This window comes from Protomyctophum bolini, assembly GCF_963924005.1.
Source record: "Protomyctophum bolini genome assembly, chromosome: 3".
Taxonomy (NCBI): Eukaryota; Metazoa; Chordata; class Actinopteri; order Myctophiformes; family Myctophidae; genus Protomyctophum; species Protomyctophum bolini.
The window spans coordinates 51,931,694-51,952,659 of record NC_137864.1 but is presented as its reverse complement, the minus strand read 5'-3'; the positions used below and the strand labels follow the sequence as shown (position 1 = coordinate 51,952,659).

The 20,966-nt window shown below is 43.5% G+C and overlaps 1 protein-coding gene across 2 annotated transcripts in view; it reads left to right on the top strand.

Annotated features, from left to right (window-relative positions):
- Positions 1 to 20,966, top strand: part of LOC308312904 (protein transport protein Sec23A) — a 45,564-nt gene extending 24,598 nt beyond the window's left edge. The window contains exons 9-20 of one of the 2 annotated variants that reach the window (XR_013963821.1): positions 1,359 to 1,474; positions 3,873 to 3,996; positions 5,254 to 5,334; positions 5,610 to 5,699; positions 6,822 to 6,928; positions 9,300 to 9,453; positions 10,803 to 10,880; positions 13,113 to 13,274; positions 14,461 to 14,547; positions 15,620 to 15,841; positions 18,555 to 19,512; positions 19,705 to 20,966. Coding sequence is in view for 1 of the 2 variants with exons in the window: in XM_080759676.1 (XP_080615802.1) it covers positions 1,359 to 1,474; positions 3,873 to 3,996; positions 5,254 to 5,334; positions 5,610 to 5,699; positions 6,822 to 6,928; positions 9,300 to 9,453; positions 10,803 to 10,880; positions 13,113 to 13,274; positions 14,461 to 14,547; positions 15,620 to 15,841; positions 18,555 to 18,644 (1,311 nt within the window). In the remaining variant the exon portion in view is untranslated. Of the gene's footprint in view, positions 1 to 1,358; positions 1,475 to 3,872; positions 3,997 to 5,253; positions 5,335 to 5,609; positions 5,700 to 6,821; positions 6,929 to 9,299; positions 9,454 to 10,802; positions 10,881 to 13,112; positions 13,275 to 14,460; positions 14,548 to 15,619; positions 15,842 to 18,554 lie in introns of both variants that reach the window. The other variant, XM_080759676.1, reaches the window with a different exon arrangement.

The following is a 20,966-nucleotide window of genomic DNA, read 5'->3' as shown; positions in this document are numbered from 1 at the left end:
CCAGCCCACATGGACTTACAGGACACACCATATCATTACATTCAATATTGCATTGTGTACAATAAACAGATCTGTTTTGTTGACATTCCCCCTTTTTTTTCTTTTTTTACACAAACAAAACATTCTGCCTTATTTCCCACGCCCTGCATAAAAAGTCTGCCAAAGCAAAAAACACCTTTCCCAAAACAAAATTCCAGTTTTTCATAGTCCTCCAACCAGAAACAGTCAGCACAGATGGTTGTCATTTTACAAAATAATAATAATAATGTCTTAATTCTTCATATAATGGGCAGTAAAACAAAAAATGAATTTCATTTTCAATTTATTTTAAATCACACACTAGACAGACTCTGTCCTCCTCAGGAGTACCAATGAATCTACCCGTTTCTAAAGCTAATGGTAAGGTCCCAGAATGCAGCGAATTCTGTAGACTACTGTAGACTACTTAAACACTAACTGCACATTCCGTTTTTTTTTTCTTTTTAGTTTCTGAGAATTCTGTGTTGTGATGATAAACAAAACGGCACAGTTTGTATTTTATCTAACGCTGTAAGCGATAGGGCTGGCCCTGCTTTGATTAGTGGTTAATATTTAACCACCACATATGGCATAATATTAAACACGTTATAGCGTCAATCTGGTGTTTTGGATAATTTCAGATACAATTGTATAAAAACACAAGATAAAATCATTAATTTTATCTTGTGTTTTTGGTACTCGGAAGAATGCACATAAAAGTGCACACAGACCCGCACACCGTCTTGCGCTTTCAATACGAACTTTATTTATAGGCAATGTTTTGGTCAAAGACGTTCTTCAGGCATCTGGAACGTCCAAAATGATTCTTGTTGTGTCTTTGTGCACTTTATGTGCATTCTTCTGAGTACATTGAGCCCTGACTTACGCACGCACCTCAGAGCATACAGGTGTGCATAAGACTGTTGCCTATATTGTGTTTTGTATAGTAGGGATGCACCGAAAGGGAAATTCTTGGCCGAATACCGAATATCCGAATATGATTAATATTATACATATTTTTGCCTACCATTGCTGTCATGGCCGTACCTTAAAGCTACTTGATTTATGGCAAAATAAATGGTTATGGCAAAACTTAACTATACAATAATAATAATCACTTATGGGTTTATTCAGCTCTTTTGAATGCATTAACTGCATACACTATTCGGTGATATATTTTCTTAAAATGCCGAATATTTTCTGAGGCCCAATATTTCGGTGCATCACTATTTTGTACAGTTTTATCTGGGTAGAGGATTAGATTGATTCATGTCTAAAATGATCCCCATGTTCTAGTTTTACTAAACATGGTGTTATTTATTTATGTCTGTGTCTCTTAGTACTACGAGGCTCTGTCAAACCGCTCCGCTGTGAACGGACACTGCATCGACATCTACGCCTGTGCTCTGGACCAGTCCGGCCTTCTGGAGATGAAGTGCTTATCCAACCTCACCGGGTCAGTACTGTAGCCTGGGGTCCACCTGTCAGTAGCCTGGGGTCCACCTGTCAGTAGCCTGGGGTCCACCTGTCAGTAGCCTGGGGTCCACCTGTCAGTAGCCTGGGGTCCACCTGTCAGTAGCCTGGGGTCCACCTCTGCTTTCTGTGTCAGTAGCCTGGGGTCCACCTCTGCTTTCTGTGTCAGTAGCCTGGGGTCCACCTCTGCTTTCTGTGTCAGTAGCCTGGGGTCCACCTCTGCTTTCTGTGTCAGTAGCCTGGGGTCCACCTCTGCTTTCTGTGTCAGTAGCCTGGGGTCCACCTCTGCTTTCTATGTCATAGGCAGCTCCCGGCAGGATCCGCCGGGAGAATCTAGACGCAGCTGCACGACATGAGACTAATTAATTAGAGCGACAGTCGCCGACACAGAGAGAGAGAGAGAGGAGTGTGTACGTGTGTGTGTGTGTGTGTGTGTGTGTGTGTGTGTGTGTACGTGTGTGTCAACTTAACAAAGGTGCAGACGATCAGAAATCAGCAGAGAGTGAGCGACGTTTGCGCTACTCTATGCCGAATGGAAGTGGACTCGGACGGACCCAGACTTTTTCTTTCTCTCCCTGTAAATAAAAACGTCTGTGTTTCCGAGGCTAGTCAGTCAGTCCACACGAGAACACTGTTTCTCAACCAGGGATGGTCCAACAGGTCCAGTTGGGGGCAAATGTTTTTATTTAATTTTTAACCCATTCTGACCTGAGATCAGATTCATACGAGGTTTCCACGGGACACACACTGGTCTGATGAACCCATTCTGACCTGAGATCAGATTCTAAAAATGTCAGTCGTTCTTCGAATTTTTCAAAAATAGCAGACCTACAAGCTCGTATCGCGCCACTCGGTGGCGCGATACGAGCTTGTAGATCTGCTATTTTTCAATAGGTAAAGCATAACATGATGCTAACACCAAAATGGGTGCCCGGTCAGAATGGGTTAAGAGCGTATAGTTGCTAAATGCCTTACCTTGGAAGACATCTCAAAATCTATTCTAAACCAGGCTTTAGCTTCTCTAAACTTCACGTGGCGAGCCAGCCTGTGACATAAGTGTGACATAACACGACCTTTTCACAAACAAAGCTTTTAAGTCTTTTACAAATGTGAGCTTTTGTTGTGGCTTTGGGTGTGTGCATGTGTGTGTGTGTGTGTGTGTGTGTGTGTGTGTGTGTGTGTGTGTGTGTGTGTGTGTGTGTGTGTGTGTGTGTGTGTGTGTGTGTGTGTGTGTGTGTGTGTGTGTGAGTGAGTAAGGGAGATTCCTATGTTAAATAAGTCGTTGTGTTTGGAACACCTGCCCGAAGGTTTTATTTACCTGCCAGGGGCCGGTATGGCAACCCCTCGGTGAGTCAACGCCTGGATATGTTATCGTGTTATTCTTCTCAGGGGCCACATTGTGATGTACGACTCTTAGACTAAACATGTCGTTGTTCTGTATGTCCTCAGGGGCCCTTTGTAATAAATTGATTGAAACCTTTATTTATTCTCGAAAGAGCAATTGAGGTTCTCCCTCATTTTCAATGCTGACGAGATTATATACAGTCTACTGTATAAAACAATTATTTAAGACATGCAGGTATAAAACACAAATCAAATCTTCATGTAAGGCATAGACATATTATACAGACAATGAGACAAAACACATGTTAAAAACAGTTACATATTGAGGTATGGAGGTTCAGAAGCAGGTTGTTAAATTGACCATATAGGATATTGGGGTATTAATTTTCAATGTTTGCTGTAAAGTGTTCCATGTGGTTGGGGGCGGGGAATCGAAGCAAAAAGCTGATTTTCCTAGTTCAGATTGTATTTGTGTTTAAGACATTCACTTGAACGGGTCTGGCGAGTATTTATTTTCCATTTTAATAGAGCGTCGCAGTCCCCCCCCCTTTCAGAACGACGAGTTCTTAAAGTATTTATATAAAGACGGTTACGCCGCGGACAAAGCCAACTCGGATCGTGACAAATCATGACAATGAACACAATGTTTTGGGGCCGATCAAATAATTTATAAGAAAAAAATATATATATATAGTGTTGTCTCCTGCCTTTATTTTCTTCTTTCTAATGATTTGATCGGCCCAAAACATTGTGTTCATTGTCATGATTTGTCACGATCCGAGTTGACTTTGTCCGCGGCGTAACCGTCTTTAAATAAATACTTGAATAAAATCCTATGGGAGAGATGCGTTGCATTTCATTTCCTGGGCCACTTGTCGTTCTGAAAGGGGGAGGGACTGCGACGCTCTATATGTCTATAGCAATGTGTAATAGCAATCTGTTGTTGTGTTCTGCTCTCAGGGGCCACATGGTAATAACGGTGTTGTTGTGCTCTCAGGGGCCACATGGTAATAACTGTGTTGTTGTTGTGTTCTCAGGGGCCACATCGTGATGGGAGACTCCTTCAACACGTCCCTCTTCAAGCAGACGTTCCAGCGCGTCTTCAGTAAAGACTACCAGGGAGAGTTCCGCATGGCCTTCGGGGCCACGCTGGAGGTCAAGGTGACGACCCGCGGCTTTTACATTAACCCATTCTGACCTGAGATCAGATTCTATAAATGTCTTCTACATCCTGACAGTTTACATTCTGACCTGAGATCAGATTCTATAAATGTCTTCTACATCCTGACAGTTTCCATTCTGTCCTGAGATCAGATTCTATAAATGTCTTCTACATCCTGACAGTTTCCATTCTGTCCTGAGATCAGATTCTAAAAATGTCTTCTACATCCTGACAGTTTCCATTCTGTCCTGAGATCAGATTCTAAAAATGTTCTTCTACATCCTGACAGTTTCCATTCTGTCCTGAGATCAGATTCTAAAAATGTCTTCTACATCCTGACAGTTTCCATTCTGTCCTGAGATCAGATTCTAAAAATGTCTTCTACATCCTGACAGTTTTCATTCTGACCTGAGATCAGATTCTATAAATGTCTTCTACATCCTGACAGTTTTCTGAAAAAGCTATGTTTCTATGTCAGTCGTTCTTCGATTAAAAGAAAAATAGCAGACCTACAAGCTCGTAGCGCGCCACTCGGTGGCGCGCTATGAGCTTGTAGATCTGCTATTTTTCAATAGCTAAAGCATAGCATGATGCCAACACCAAAAGCGGTTCCCGCACAAAATGGGTTAACCTACATTGCAAGATTGGTTCTAATCTAAAGATCGGTTTCAATATATTCTTATAGTTATGTTCTTCTAATTGGAGCCGTATTGAATACTAATAGATTATATACTCATAGTGGATTGGTCGTGCTAATGTCCTGTTAATCTCATTCACTGTACGTAGGCGAACTGATACTCCGTTAGCAGTCGTACTCTGAGTTAATTAACCGAGTTAATGGCATTCAGTTCAGTAGTACTTATATCTTATCGAGTAAAATATGTACAGCCTGTGGCTACAGGAGGTGTCAGCGGGTCGGTCGTCCACTGACCCCCTGGGTCGGCGGTTCGAATCCCGGCTCCTCCTCCTGTCGTGTCGACATGTCGAAGTGTGTCCTTCACGGGCAAAGACTCTGAACGCCACGTCGCCTCCAATGAGTCGGTTGGTGCCTCGTGTGGCAGCTCGCCACCGTCGGTGTGGCAACTCGCCACCGTCGGTGTGGGAAATGTGGGAAGTCGACTGTTGGTCGCTTCACCTCCCAATGCATGAATGAACCCTTTGTAAAGCGCTTTGAGCACTTTGAGCGCTTTGAGAAAAGCAGCTATAATAAAAATGCAATTGATTGATTTCTAAATGTATCGTGTGTTTGTGTGCAGACGTCGAGGGAGCTGAAGGTGTGCGGGGCCATCGGCCCCTGCGTCTCCCTAAACGCTAAGGGTCCCTGCATCTCGGAGAACGTGAGTCACCGTCATCACATTCCTTCCTTCCTCCTTCTCACAAACGATCGACTGTACTCACTGACATATTTATTTATATCTCTGCTCTGTGTAGGAGATGGTTGTCTGTCAACTGTACTCACTGATATATTTATCTCTGTGTAGGAGATGCGTGTATTTATATAATATATTATATTTATCTCTGTGTAGGAGATGGGTGTATTTATAATATATTATATTTATCTCTGTGTAGGAGATTGGTGTATTTATAATATATTATATTTATCTCTGTGTAGGAGATGGGTGTCGGCGGGACCAGCCAGTGGAAGATATGCGGCCTGGACTCCTCCACTACTTTGGCCATGTACTTTGAAATAGTGAACCAGGTAAAACACACACAAAGATGTACATACGTTGGTTATAGCCTTATCTTTGTAAGCTCGTCTGAGAAGTTATCTTGCAATTTTCAGGTTGTTCTTTATCTATTTTATCACAAAATCCAGTTATATATTAATTATGTGACCAGATTTGACTGAGCCTGCCAAAATTCCAGCTTTTCACCAGAGGAGAAAATCCTTTTTTTCCCCCTTTTTATTAAATGAGTTAATAGCACAGGCAGACTCTTCACATACTAGAGCACGTCTGAAATGAGTGTCAGAGCTGAAATCAACATGTAAATATGAAATAAATGCTTATACATGTAGCTAGGTGTAATGTTAGAGACCACACAAGACATGTAAATATGAAATAAATCCTTAAACATGTAGCTAGGTGTAATGCTAGAGTCCACAGATGACATGTAAATATGAAATAAATGCTTCAACATGTAGCTATAGGTGTAATGTTAGGGACCACACAAGACATGTAAATATGAAATAAATCCTTAAACATGTAGCTAGGTGTAATGTTAGAGACCACAGAAGACATGTAAATATGAAATAAATCCTTAAACATGTAGCTATAGGTGTAATGTTAGAGTCCACAGAAGACATGTAAATATGAAATAAATCCTTAAACATGTAGCTAGGTGTAATGTTAGAGACCACAGAAGACATGTAAATATGAAATAAATGCTTAAACATGTAGCTATAGGTGTAATGTTAGAGACCACAGAAGACATGTAAATATGAAATAAATGCTTAAACATGTAGCTATAGGTGTAATGTTAGAGTCCACAGAAGTGAACCTTTCAAGCCTGTTTTCTCAACTCGCTGTTTCTCTGCAAGACATTTACTCTATAAGCCATATCTCCAAAACCGGTGGGTCAAACTGAACAACCAATATGTCAAATTGAAGCTATGATTCCCTGCTTTCATATGACATGAATATTTTAAAACAATCCAATCTCAGTCCCTCAGTCAAATCTGGTCACATATGGTTGATCTCTGCACACTGCCAGTAGGAGGTTAAAGAAAGAACCGATTGTGAGCATTCTTACTGACTGTCTCCCTTGTGTGTGTGTGTGTGTGTGTGTGTGTGTGTGTGTGTGTGTGTGTGTGTGTGTGCAGCACAATGCACCCATCCCCCAGGGCGGCAGAGGGGCGGTCCAGTTCGTGACCCAGTACCAGCACTCCAGCACGCAGAAGAGGGTCCGCGTCAGCACCATCGCCAGGAAGTAAGACAACTGCCATATTAACTGACTAAACCATTGGCTTTAACCCATTCTGACCTGAGATCAGATTCTATAAAAATGTTCTTCTACATCCTGACAGTTTTCTGACAAAGCTATGTTTCTATAGTCAGTCGTTCTTCGATTTTTTTCAAAAATAGCAGACCTACAAGCTCGTAGCGCGCCACTCTGTGGCGCGCTATGAGCTTGTAGATCTGCTATTTTTCAATAGCTAAAGCATAGCAAAATGCTAACACCAAAAGGGGGTTTCCGCCACCAAAATGGGTTAACCCATTTTGACCTGGGAACGATTCCACAAATGCCTTCTAAATCCTGACCATATGTTTCTATGTCAGTCGTTCTCACAGGGTTAAAACCCCATGTTTCTATGTCAGTCGTTCTCAAACATTTTCATGTCAAGGACCCCCAAGATTTTATGTAATTGGCCGTCGACCCCCCATCTGAAAATATGTTGTTCCAGGGACCCCCCCCCCCCCCCCCCCCAGAAGCAAATATTTGAGTTAAAACCTGAAAGAATATATTTTCAATGATTTGCGCCATATTGTCACGTTAAAAAACAAAATAGCAGACCTACAAGCTCGTAGCGTGGCACTCGCGCTACAAAAAAAGGAAAAGCCATAGAACACAATTTACAATTTAGGCATTTATCAGACGCTCTTAATCCAGAGCGACTTACATTAAGCAAGAACAAAAAAGCATGGGAATACATCACATGAAAACATTTATCATGAAACATGCGTAAGCTAAGAACGTAACAGTGCAATATCTATATAATGAAACTATACATATATACTACTATGATATACATATGTACTATGACGTGCTATGACTATATACAATGCAATTATAGTGCTGTCTACATAACATGCTATAAGTCTGTATCAAATGCTATCTAAGTCTACAGAAATGCTATCACAAATGTAGGCCAAATGTAGGCCTTCTGCTAAAGGCTTACGTGTCAAAGCAGAAACCATATCGGTTACTTACAGCAGTAAGTAGAGAGTCCTCTAGCCGTCAGCGAGTCAATATTGGCCTTGTTGAAAAGGATGTTTGCTCTATAGATTCCATTGTGCTGCTCAGTCGACATTAAGGTCCCACACATGCGTGCGTCATTCACACACCTCCTCCCACACACACACACACACACACACACACTCACCTGGCCTTCTCGGGTTCCACCACTCCAGAGGAATACCGGAAGACTCGCCCCGGTGCTTGCCCGTTTTTCTTCCCGGAATTGTCACCAGTGAGGGGAATAACTTTGTAATATATGCTATTGGCTGTTTGTATTCTTTTTGGAAAAATATAAAAAGATACTCCTGTAGAAAGGCTATATTATTTTACTTATATTGACCCTATAAACAATTTAGTATTATTTAGTATAATGTAAGGTTTTGCCCACTCAAATGGTACCTCGTCAGATAATCCCCACATTATCCTACAACAACTTCTGTGAACAGACTTCACTGTAGTAGCTTTTCATGAATTATATTTGTACTTAGGCTGTCATGAAAGTCATCTAATAGAAGAATTGCGACATTGAGGGGGCAGAAACCGAGCGCTGTTCATGCAGCCTGAACTGAGACAAGCTGGAGTTGGAAATACATTGTTTTCAACGAGGGGCGGCGCAAATAAGAGCTATTTTATTTAAAGCATGTGTGCAACATGACAACTGTTTTAAAGTATCGTACAGTAACAACTAAAGTCTCTTTAATGTTGTACGATTACTATACAAAACAATCTAAAACAAAGTGATTTAAGATCATTAAAGCTGGGCTGTTGCCCTGTGAGTCCAATGCATTTCTGCCTACTTCCATTCTCAATAGAAGTCTATGTAGGAGAGCCTCCATTGGACTGAAGTGAACGCAGTTTGCGTAACTCTTGTCTATATCTAAGGCCTCTGCCCTGACTGACGTCTTTTTTTATATATTTTTTTATCCCACGATTTTGTCCCCCATATATGGGGGACAAGGGGAGACCAACCTAGTCCCCATATATGGGGGACAAGGGGAGACCAACCTAGTCCCCATATATGGGGGACAAGGGGAGAGCAACGGACTTGAACTCATGCTTCCTTCATGCCTGAGTGTCCAAGTTGCTCCTTTACACCTGACAAGGGGGGAGTTTCCCTGGTTGGACGTAGAGCGCGTGGAAGGAACACGTTATTCCAACCAGTTCCTTTCCCCTCCATCAGGCGCCCCGGCTGGCCAGGGGGAGGCAGTATAGTGACCAGGATTACTGACGTCTCTCTCTCTCTCTCTCTCTCTCTCTCTCTCTCTCTCTCTCTCTCTCTCTCTCTCTCTCTCTCCCTCTCTCTCTCTCTCTGTGTCTCTCTCTCTCTCTCTCTCTCTCCCAGCTGGGCCGACGCCCAGACTCAGATCCAACACATCGAGACGTCGTTCGACCAGGAGGCGTCGGCCGTCCTCATGGCTCGCCTGGGCGTGTTCAGGGCGGAGTCGGAGGAGGGGCCAGACGTGCTGCGCTGGCTGGACAGACAGCTCATCCGCCTGGTGAGTGACCTGTCTGCCCTCTGCAAGGACTCTGTTAAGTTAAATACACACAACTTTCCATGGTCCATTTAAATTACAACCGTCCGCCAGTAGAGCGCGCTCTCACCACTGGCAAGAGCTCCTTTTTAGGCCACATGACGTCATGGTGGAGGGAACAGGGAAGGAAGGAAAAGTCTTGAGGAGAAAGATTGACCAAGAAAATCGTACATTTCAGCAAAGATGGAAAAATGGACTATCTTTTTACAGACTTCAAAGGCAAGCCAATGTGTTTAGTGTGGCTACAGACACCAATCAATCGGTCTTGAAAGATTATAATTTAAGTCTCCATTATATGTCCGTCACCATAAAGACGAACATCTCCTTGGTTTATTATGAGTCATTCCGTTGTTTGCCTTTCACTCTTTGTAATCACAGATTGCTCGGCAGATATGACGAATAACTTAAATATACAAAGAATTACAAATTACAAAAAAGTTGCAACAAAGCTTGCAGATTTCTGTGAAAAATGTTTGGAAATGTACGCACAATTTTCAACATGGAATTGATGGAAACGATATAGTCTGGGTGTCAATATCGGCAAATCCACATGTACTTTTTATTTGCATTGTAAATAATCCCCATAGGGGGCATTTTAGATCGCCTCAAATAAGAACTGTGTTTGAAAAATAATACCGGCCGTTTCACTCATATGGATATGAAGAATCAACTGACTGAGAGAAAACGCTAATGTTACTGCTACTGAATTAGTTACTGTTCATTTTCGCTAGAAACAGACTGTCATAAACCATACACACAGAGACACATCAATCCCTGTCAATAACGCAGAGACAGCTTGTTTATTTTTGGACCACAATGCTTATATGAAACGATTTTAAAATGACTTCCGTGAACCAGGGGGGAATCGAGGGTGACGAGCGAGTGACGTCAGGACTTCGGCGCTCTATTGACGATTATGCAAAGAAATAATAATTGCGATTTAGGGCGTTTGTGTAAGAGTTGTGACAGGCCTAGTTGTTGGTAATGGAACGGAGGAGAACAATGCACCCCCTGGGAGTTGTCTGGAATGTACCGCCTATGAAGGAATGCAGACCGTCCTCCATGTGTCGATGCATCCAGTGAAACTCTTTGACATTATGACATGTTCTGAGTTCTGTTCTCTCTCTGTGTCTCTCTCTCTCTCTCTCTATGTCTCTCTCTCTCTCTCTCTCTCTCTCTCTCTCTCTCTCTCTCTCTCTCTCTCTCTCTCTCTCTCTGTCTCTCTCTCTGTCTCTCTATCTCTCTCTCTCTCTCTCTCTCTCTCTCTCTCTCTCTCTCTCTCTCTCTCTATCTCTCTCTCTCTCTCTCCACAGTGTCAGAAGTTTGGCCAGTTCAACAAAGACGACCCAACATCCTTCAAGCTGTCAGAGTCTCTGTCCCTGTACCCGCAGGTAAGTCTGCCACCTGGTGGGCCATCATGGGACTGCAAGATGTTGTCCCAACACCTTCAGCAGTGTTGTTTTCGTCGACTAAAACTAAGACGAAAAATGTTGGATGCCTTTTTTCACCGACAAAACTAAATGGAAACTAAATAAACTAAGCTGTGACGACTAAAACTAAGACTAAATATATCGACAATTCTGTGAAGAAATAAAAACTAGACTAAAATGTTAGAAATGGACTAGTGGACAAGAGATCCAGTATAAGTCATTTTACACTTGGTTGCCCACTGAAAACATCTGATCTACAAGCTCACAACTTGTAGATCGGCTACGTAAAATCAGCCATTGCAACGGCATCAAGGCCCGCCAAAATACATTTTGTTGGACTAAGTCTGAACCAGGGGGGCAGTCAGACAGATATTTAACCAGGGGGGCAGTCAGACAGATATTTAACCAGGGGGGCAGTCAGACAGATATTTAACCAGGGGGGCAGTCAGACAGATATTTAACCAGGGAGGCAGTCAGACAGATATTTAACCAGGGGGGCAGTCAGACAGATATTTAACCAGGGGGACAGTCAGACAGATATTTAACCAGGGGGGCAGTCAGACAGATATTTAACCAGGGGGGCAGTCAGACAGATATTTAACCAGGGGGCAGTCAGACAGATATTTAACCAGGGGGGCAGTCAGACAGATATTTCGTGAAGCCACTAAGGAAATCGGGACTTCCTGAAAGTTCATATAATGGCCTGTTGTGGCGCTGTCATTGGACCCAGAAAAACCCATAGCCCCATAGAAGTCCATGTATTTGGGCCCAACTTCACCTAGACTGTATTACCTTAATAAACATGGTCATGAAATGAATACTTTCTGCTTCCAGTCACTAGTTTAAAGTCTCATTTCTAATGTCATAATATTCTTTTGAGAAAATTATGGTCCCATTTATTAAAAAAATTACCATAAAGTCGCGTATGTTCTGAGGGGCGTGGCTACCGTTACAGTCTATGATCGGGAGCCACCCCCCGTTCAGTCAAAATAAAAACCAACGAAGAGTAAGTCCCGCCTCGTTATCTGTGCCAGCCAATGACCAGCTGGGCCCAAACGGATCTAGAAATATGGCGACTTACAGTGCAAGGAATTACAGGCTTCATTTTACGTTCATGTTAGACCCGGGGAACGCTTTGTCCATATTTTTTACAGTCTATGGTCTGAACGCACCTAAAAGGTTTATAATAATGTTTTAGGGGTAGGTATACCCTCACAAAAAACATGCAGTAATCCTGGTCACTAAACTGCCTCCCCCTGGCCAGCCGGGGCACCTGATGGAGGGGAAAGGAACTGGTTGGAATAACGTGTTCCTTCCACGCGCTCTACGTCCAACCAGGGAAACTCCCCCCTGTCAGGTGTAAAGGAGCAACTTGGACACTCAGGCATGAAGGAAGCATGAGTTCAAGTCCGTTGCTCTCCCCTTGTCCCCCATATATGGGGGACTAGGTTGGTCTCCCCTTGTCCCCCATATATGGGGACTAGGTTGCTCTCCCCTTGTCCCCCATATATGGGGACTAGGTTGCTCTCTCCTTGTCCCCCATATATGGGGACTAGGTTGCTCTCTCCTCGTCCCCCATATATGGGGACTAGGTTGGTCTCCCCTTGTCCCCCATATATGGGGACTAGGTTGCTCTCTCCTCGTCCCCCATATATGGGGACTAGGTTGGTCTCCCCTTGTCCCCCATATATGGGGACTAGGTTGGTGGAGGGTGTGTAGAGCCCAGGATCACATTAGATGATTGACACAGGGGTGAAAAATGGGTTACAAAATCCTGGGATAAAATAATTATAATAAGCACAATAGAAAATTGGAAAGAAAAAAAAGGTACTGAGTGTTTTTTCTTTATTTTATTTTTTCTCATTTAAAAAATAATGTATGTAATTCACTTAATTTACAACAACATGTTGGAAAAGTTTGAGAGCAAGAGTGTCTGTCCTGTTGTCTGTTTTGTTTGTCTGTTCACACTTGTCATTGTTCAACAGTTTTTAGTTTTTTCATGTTTATCACATTTATATGTCTTTTTTATTATGTATTGTATGTGGAACATTCACATTGCCTGTTATTTTTTTTCATTTTTATAACTGAACTACTCATTATCATTGTCGATAATATTCTGATGTCATACAAAAAATGCCTAATAAAAACAGTATTAAAAAAAACAATAATAATAATGTTTTTCTCTCTTTCCAGTTCATGTTCCACCTGCGGCGGTCGCCCTTCCTCCAGGTGTTCAACAACAGCCCTGACGAGTCGTCCTACTACCGCCACCACTTCGTCCGCGAGGACCTGACGCAGTCGCTCATCATGGTGCAGCCCATCCTCTACTCGTACTCCTTCTACGGACCACCAGAGGTCAGTGTTGTTGTTGTCCACTGCAGTATATTATATACCTATAGTCTGAAAGGGACACTTCACCCTTTTTGCAAAAAAAATATATGTTAATGACTTTTAGAAGCTTTAGAACACTTTCCTGGGGGTATTTATGTGTGTAATGTGTGGTTTTAGACATTTTAGATTGTATCAGTGAGCACAATGTCTCTGATGTCATCAACACTGGTCTCACTACCTTCCTGGACTACAATTCCCATCATTCTTTGGTGCACTGCTCCTCCTTGTGGATAGGGGGGAGAGCTGTCTTACTGAGACAACATGTAGTCCAGGAAGGAAGTGAGCCCAGTGTCCATGACATCAGAGACACTGGGCTCACTGCTACAATCTAAAATATCTAAAACCACATATTACACACATAAAGACCCCCAGGAAAGTGTTCTAAAGCTTCTAAACGTCATTAAGAACTCTTATGCTGTCAAATCTAGGCCTGTCGACCAGTGTTTTAGTCGCAGTCTTTGGAATAAAACTTCATTTAGTTTTAGTCACATTTTAGTCACCTTCAATGTTTTAGTGTTAGTCTAGTTTTAGTCGAGTAAATGTCATGAGATTTTAGTCGACTTACTTGTACAGTATGTAGAGTATTAAAAAAAATACAAAACATTGATGCTGCTATATAAATATTTGAAGTTTTTCAGAAAAAAAAAAGGTCAGGCTTTAGAAGGCGTTTTTTTTAGAATCGGCCTTAGGCCTAAATGGGTTAAATCCACAGTTGATTTAGTCGACTAAAATTATTATTATAATAATATTATTATTATTTTGGCGGGCCTTGATGGTGTCGTAATGGCTGATTTGACACTTGCTGAAAAACGCGTCGCACTGCGATGCATTGAGAGCTTGTAGATCTGCTATTTTCAGCATGCAACCAAGTGTAAAATGACTTGTACTGGATCTCTTGTCCACTATAGTCCCTTCCTAACGTTTTAGTCTAGTTTTTATTTGTTGACGAAATTGTCAGTATATTTAGTCTTACTTTTAGTCAACGTAGCTTAGTTTTGTTGTTCAACACTGAACAACTCCATGCTGTCAAATCTATAGGCCTGTCAACGGTTACCTTCATACCGCCACAGCCTTTAGCATTGACCTGTGTGTGTGTGTGTGTGTGTGTGTGTGTGTGTGTGTGTGTGTCCTTCCTTTGACCTGTCCACAGCCTGTGCTCCTGGACAGCAGCAGCATCCTCCCAGACAAGATCCTCCTGATGGACACCTTCTTCCAGCTGGTCATCTTCCACGGAGAGGTGAGACTTGTTCACTAGTTCACTAGTGTCCAGTTAGACTCCACACCTCACTGTCCACTTGGTTCACTAGTGTCCAGTTAGACTCCACACCTCACTGTCCACTTGGTTCACTAGTGTCCAGTTAGACTCCACATCTCACTGTCCAGTTGGTTCACTAGTGTCCAGTTAGACTCCACATCTCACTGTGGTTCACTAGTGTCCAGTTAGACTCCACACCTCACTGTCCAGTTGGTTCACTAGTGTCCAGTTAGACTCCACACCTCACTGTCCACTTGGTTCACTAGTGTCCAGTTAGACTCCACACCTCACTGTCCACTTGGTTCACTAGTGTCCAGTTAGACTCCACACCTCACTGTCCACTTGGTTCACTAGTGTCCAGTTAGACTCCACATCTCACTGTCCACTTGGTTCACTAGTGTCCAGTTAGACTCCACACCTCACTGCCCACTTGGTTCACTAGTGTCCAGTTAGACTCCACACCTCACTGTCCAGTTGGTTCACTAGTGTCCAGTTAGACTCCACATCTCACTGTCCAGTTGGTTCACTAGTGTCCAGTTAGACTCCACATCTCACTGTGGTTCACTAGTGTCCAGTTAGACTCCACATCTCACTGTCCAGTTGGTTCACTAGTGTCCAGTTAGACTCCACATCTCACTGTGGTTCACTAGTGTCCAGTTAGACTCCACACCTCACTGTCCAGTTGGTTCACTAGTGTCCAGTTAGACTCCACATCTCACTGCCCAGTTGGTTCACTAGTGTCCAGTTAGACTCCACACCTCACTGTCCAGTTGGTTCACTAGTGTCCAGTTAGACTCCACACCTCACTGTCCAGTTGGTTCACTAGTGTCCAGTTAGTTCCCACCATAACTCTGATACTCCCTCTCCTCTCCTCCAGACCATCGCCCAGTGGCGTAAGGCTCTCTCTCACCCCCTCTCCTCTCCTCTAGACCATCGCCCAGTGGCGTAGGCCCTCTCTCACCCCCTCTCTCTCTCTCTCCTCCTCTCCTCTAGACCATCGCCCAGTGGCGTAAGGCCCTCTCTCACCCCCTCTCTCTCTCCTCCTCTCCTCCAGACCATCGCCCAGTGGCGTAAGGCGGGCTACCAGGAGATGCCCGAGTACGAGAACTTCAAGCAGCTGCTGCAGGCGCCCCTGGACGACGCCCAGGAGATCCTGCAGACGCGTTTCCCCATGCCGCGCTACATCGACACGGAGCACGGCGGCTCGCAGGCGCGCTTCCTGCTGTCCAAGGTCAACCCGTCGCAGACGCACAACAACCTCTACGCCTGGGGACAGGTACGCCACCACGCGCCGTTCTTTCAAAATAGAAGCTCGGAGGTGCCGGGCCGGGTAGATATGGCAGCTTTTACTCTGAAAGCCTGAAGGGGGCTTCCGTTCCGTAGAAAAACCGGGAGGCATAATAATGTTGCTTGCTTTACCTCGCTAGGATTACGATGGAGTCTCTCTAGAAGCGTTGATATTCCGGGCGAGAGGCATGTTGAAGTCAGAAATAATAATAATAAAACTTTATTTGTATAGCACCTTTCATGACATGAAATGCAGCTCAAAGTGCTTTACAGAACAATGGAGAATAAAAAAGAAAAGCAAGGCAACGACATTAAGAAAACAAGCAGTAATGCAATACAGTGAGGACATGAATAACAAAAAAAATAAAAGATCAATTAAAAGCAAGGGTGTAGAAGTGGGTCTTGAGCTGAGCTTTAAAAATGTCTACAGAGGCTGCCTGACGAAGGTACAGTGTTATTAAACTACAGAGGCTGCCTGTCGAAGGTACAGTGGGAGTTTGTTCCACGCCGACGGCCCGTAGAAGCAAAAAGCTGCTTCCCCGTATTTTTTAGTTGCCATTTTTTTAGGCAAAGCGAGCAGGCCAGCAGTGGAAGACCTTATAGGGGGGCGGTTTGGGACATATTTAGGCAGGCAGTCATGTAGGTAGGAAGAAGGTGCGAGACCATTGAGAGCTTTATAGACAAGTAAAATTATTTTCAAATCAATCCTAAAAACAAGACAGAAGTTTAGCCGCCCGGTCAAAACCACAGAGAGCTTCCCTAGAGTACGCGCATAGCGAGCCTTTCTTTCAGAGTGCTAAACAGGGAAGTGAACGTGTGAAGAAAAGTGAAGAAAAAAGATCTGAATATATTTATTTCGTTTGACATCAATGAATAAGGCTAAACCGCCACCCGCAGGTCTCTAATATATAGTAGTAGTATACACATTTTATCATGTTTTCAAATTCAAGAGGAGCTTATAGCTGTAGCGAACCAGCCGTATGGTATGATGTCACCACCTTGGCCCTAAGTCCTGGATAAACCAATCTCAGCAATGAGTGGACAGGATTGGATTTAGTTTCATCCGTGTAGGATACTCGCATAATATCAGTCTTTAAAACCCCTTTGGTGTTTTAAACATTGTGTTATAATTTAGCTATTTAAAAATAGCAGATCTACAAGCTCATAGCGCGCCACCGAGTGGCGCGCTACGAGCTTGTAGGTCTGCTGTTTTTGAAAAATCGTGAAAATATTTATTTCAGAAAACTGGAGGATTTAGAAGATTTTCTTTTAATCAGTCAGGCCCTGAATGGGTTAAAACGTGGGAGAGCTAAACTGCAGTGGGACTGTGTGGTTCTGAAGAGAGGTGGATGACGGGTTTTCAGAATGTTTTGGGGATAATCGGGTCATTGTTATGATCTTAACCCATTTCGGCCTGACGTCGAAATTTAAATAAATATCCTGACAGTTTTCTGAAAAACCTCATGTTTCTCCTCATGTCACCAGAATAATTAGGAAGGCAAATAAAATCATCGCAGATCAACTCCCATCCTGCACATCACCTCTTCAATCTCCTCCCATCAGGCAGGAGATATAGAAGTGTCCAGAGCTCCACATGTCGCTTCAGGGATAGCACTTACACCCCGTAGCCATTAGACATCTGAACTCATAGTATATGCATATAGCACTTTAAAAAACTGGATGTAATTGCCTATGCTGCTGGTTTTTGTATTGTATTGTCCTTCTTGTTTGTGTATCTATGGTTGTCTGTATATGTTGAGTATGAACCAAGACAAATTCCTATCAACTTGTTGACATGGCAAATAAATTATTGAATCTTGAATGTCAGTGGTTCTCAAACGTATTCATGTCAAGGACTCCAAATATAATATTTGACATTGGCCGTCGATCCCCATCTGAAAATATGTTGTTCCAGGGACCCCCCCCCCCCCCCCCCCCCCAGTAGCAAACATTTGAGTTATAAACTCGCTCTGAAAGAATATATATTCAAAGATTTCAGGCACATTTTCACAATTTTTCAAAAATAGCAGACCTACCAGCTCGTATAGCGCGGCGCACTCGGTGCGCTTAGAAGAGATTTGTTTTCATTTCGACGTCGGGCCTAAATGGGTTTTAACCTTAGTTAGTTGAGTATATATGAATAGAGACGACATCCAAGTTCTCCTTCCATCCACTCGCATTAAGTTGCTCAAAAGCGCATGAGGCGATTTCACTCCTCCTTCCTGGTAGGAACAGAGTGCATTCTGGGATGGATTTGCCCCCAAACACATGAACTCGCTGCCGTTGAACACGGGAGGCGGCCTTTTTTCCGACAGCATTCTAGCCGACGGGGCAACGGTCCGCTCCGCAGCGGGGGGACATTCGCTGCGATGCGAAAAAGCGATGGTCCGACATGCGCTGCTCCCGTGCTTGCGGTTAGGGTTAGGTTAGGATTGAGGTTTCGGATCAATATGCTGTCGGAAAAAAGACCTGCACCCGTTGAACACGCACAAACACGCACGAACGTGCACGAGCGTGCTGCCGTGGTGAACGTGCACAATGATAGTGAACGGACCAGCGCGTTCATGTGTTTGGGGCCACGCTGCAATATCAAATTCGGCCACTACTGTATGTCCATTTGGCCTCAGGGTTTCCTCTGGGTGCCGTCTCTATTCATATATACTCTAAGGTTTTAACCCCCCTCTCTTCGTCCTGCTGTGTAGGAGTCGGGAGCCCCCATCCTGACCGACGACGTCAGTCTCCAGGTCTTCATGGACCATCTGAAGAAGCTGGCCGTGTCCAGCTCCACGTAGTCAACACCAGGACAGGAGGCTCCTCCTCCTCCTCCTCGCTGCTCAGCGTAGTAAACACCTGGAGGCTCCTCCTCCTCCTCCACGCTGCTCAGCGTAGTAAACCGCTATCCTGGGGACCAAACTAGACGCACCGGCCGCTTCGACTGTTATCGACCCACAACCACCGACTGCTATGTTCTCGTCAAGACCCTGAAACGGAGCCAGTATGGACGTTTCCTACATACTGCCTACCACTGCCTACCACTGCCTACCGCGAGCCATCATCATCATTTTTCGACCGCGGTCGAGATCATGGATTTCACAATATTACGCCAGACTTCCCCAAGCCTTCATTGCCATCCCCAGTTCCTGCTTTACTGATGCCTGTGTCCCCTATAGCGATGACATCATGTGTCCCCTATATAGCGATGACATCAGAGGGAACGACAGTTTTCTACCTCTGGTCTGCTTTGAGGCAGGACTCCAGAGAAGAAGGGAAGATTATAACCTCATGGTCAGCTCTGTAGCAGTGGCCGACATGCAAACTGTGTTCTTCTGGATCGGACCAGTGAAGAAACACGGGGAAGGTTGCCGTATATTAGATCAGTCGATGGGTGGACCAGTGTAGAAACACAGGGAAGGTTACCGTATATTAGATCAGTCGATGGGTGGCTCTTCCATCGCTCTCGTTAGAAGGCGGGTGTAATGTAAGTGCCATCCAACCGTTTCTCTTGTTTCTTTGCAAGTGTTCGTGTCTCGGAGCCATAGAGTAGAATCGACTCGACGGTCGTCCTAAATATTTTTACTTTACCGCGAGTAGGCGACTAGGAAACGCAGAAGTGAAATTACTGCTTAACAACTTTGCTTTATGTTTACTTATAGGTCGCCGGTTAAGACTGAGGGATAGTGATAGAGTTAGATTTAGGGTTAGTGATAGAGTTAGATTTAGGGTTAGTGATAGAGTTAGATTTAGGGTTAGTGATAGAGTTAGATTTAGGGTTAGTGATAGAGTTAGATTTAGGGTTAGTGATAGAGTTAGATTTAGGGTTAGTGATAGAGTTAGATTTAGGGTTAGTGATAGAGTTAGATTTAGGGTTAGTAATAGAGTTAGTAGTCGGACGATAAACGTGCCCAGCACGACGTCGGACAATGGCTGACAACCACGACAACAACAATCGATTTACTGGCTCCGTCGCGCGGTCCTGATGAGAACATACAGGTCGTTTACGGGTCGACAACATTTGAATCCGCCACTGAAAGTATGCAAGAAAGACGAGGAATAACTTATAGAAGAGAGAGACATTCCTGACGATAACAAGAGAGACATTCCTGACGATAACAAGAGAGACATTCCTGACGATAACAAGAGAGACATTCCTGACGATAACAAGAGAGACATTCCCGTACTAACCTCCAGGGACCAGATGACGTCTCTCTAAAAGGGCTACAGAGAGACACACGACGCTCTCAGCGTTCTCAATCTCTCTCTGACGGAGAGGTGTTTTATCGAGACCAACAAAAGAGGAACATTCATTATTTACTGTATTTTACAGTTTCACACACAGGAAGCCAGTCACATTTCCACTTGATATTATTTATGATGATTCCGTTTCGAGAGTCAATTTGTTTTTTCTTTTTTATTTCTGGTAAAGATTTCTTGGGCCGTTTTGTTCCCACTATTAGAATCAGAAATGATAAGAGTAATAATTTAATTGTTTTATTTTATCTTTTGTTATATTATACTTGTTTGTCTGTCCTAAAGTGTGTAAGTGTTGCAACGGCTTTGGTTTAAAAAAAAAAAAAACTATGTTTAACCAGATGCTTTACTTTAGTCTGTTCTGCTACTTTTTAGATATTTCTCACGGAGGTATTTCTGTGAATCTGGCTGTGACGCACGTTTTAATGTGTCGAAGGCTGCTATTGGCTATGTACGCACGTTTTAATGTGTCGATGGCTGCTATTGGCTATGACGCACGTTTTAATGTGTCGAAGGCTGCTATTGGCTATGACGCACGTTTTAATGTGTCGAAGGCTGCCATCCCAATCTGACAATGATGTATTTTGAGGAAAAGTGTCTTCTGACCAAACCCAGCCTCCCCGAAACGATTAGAAACGATACTGTGACGAAAGGACGGCTTTTTAGGGGTCCAGAATATTGTTGACTCTTAATTCCACTGATTAAGCATTATGATAACCGACCTTACAAACAACCTTAACAGTACTGTAGTTTATGATAAACAACCTTAACAGTACTGTAGTTTATGATAAACAACCTTAACAGTACTGTTTTGTATTGAATGACTGACCAAATCTTAATGTAGTCTCTTTGTAATTAAACCTTAA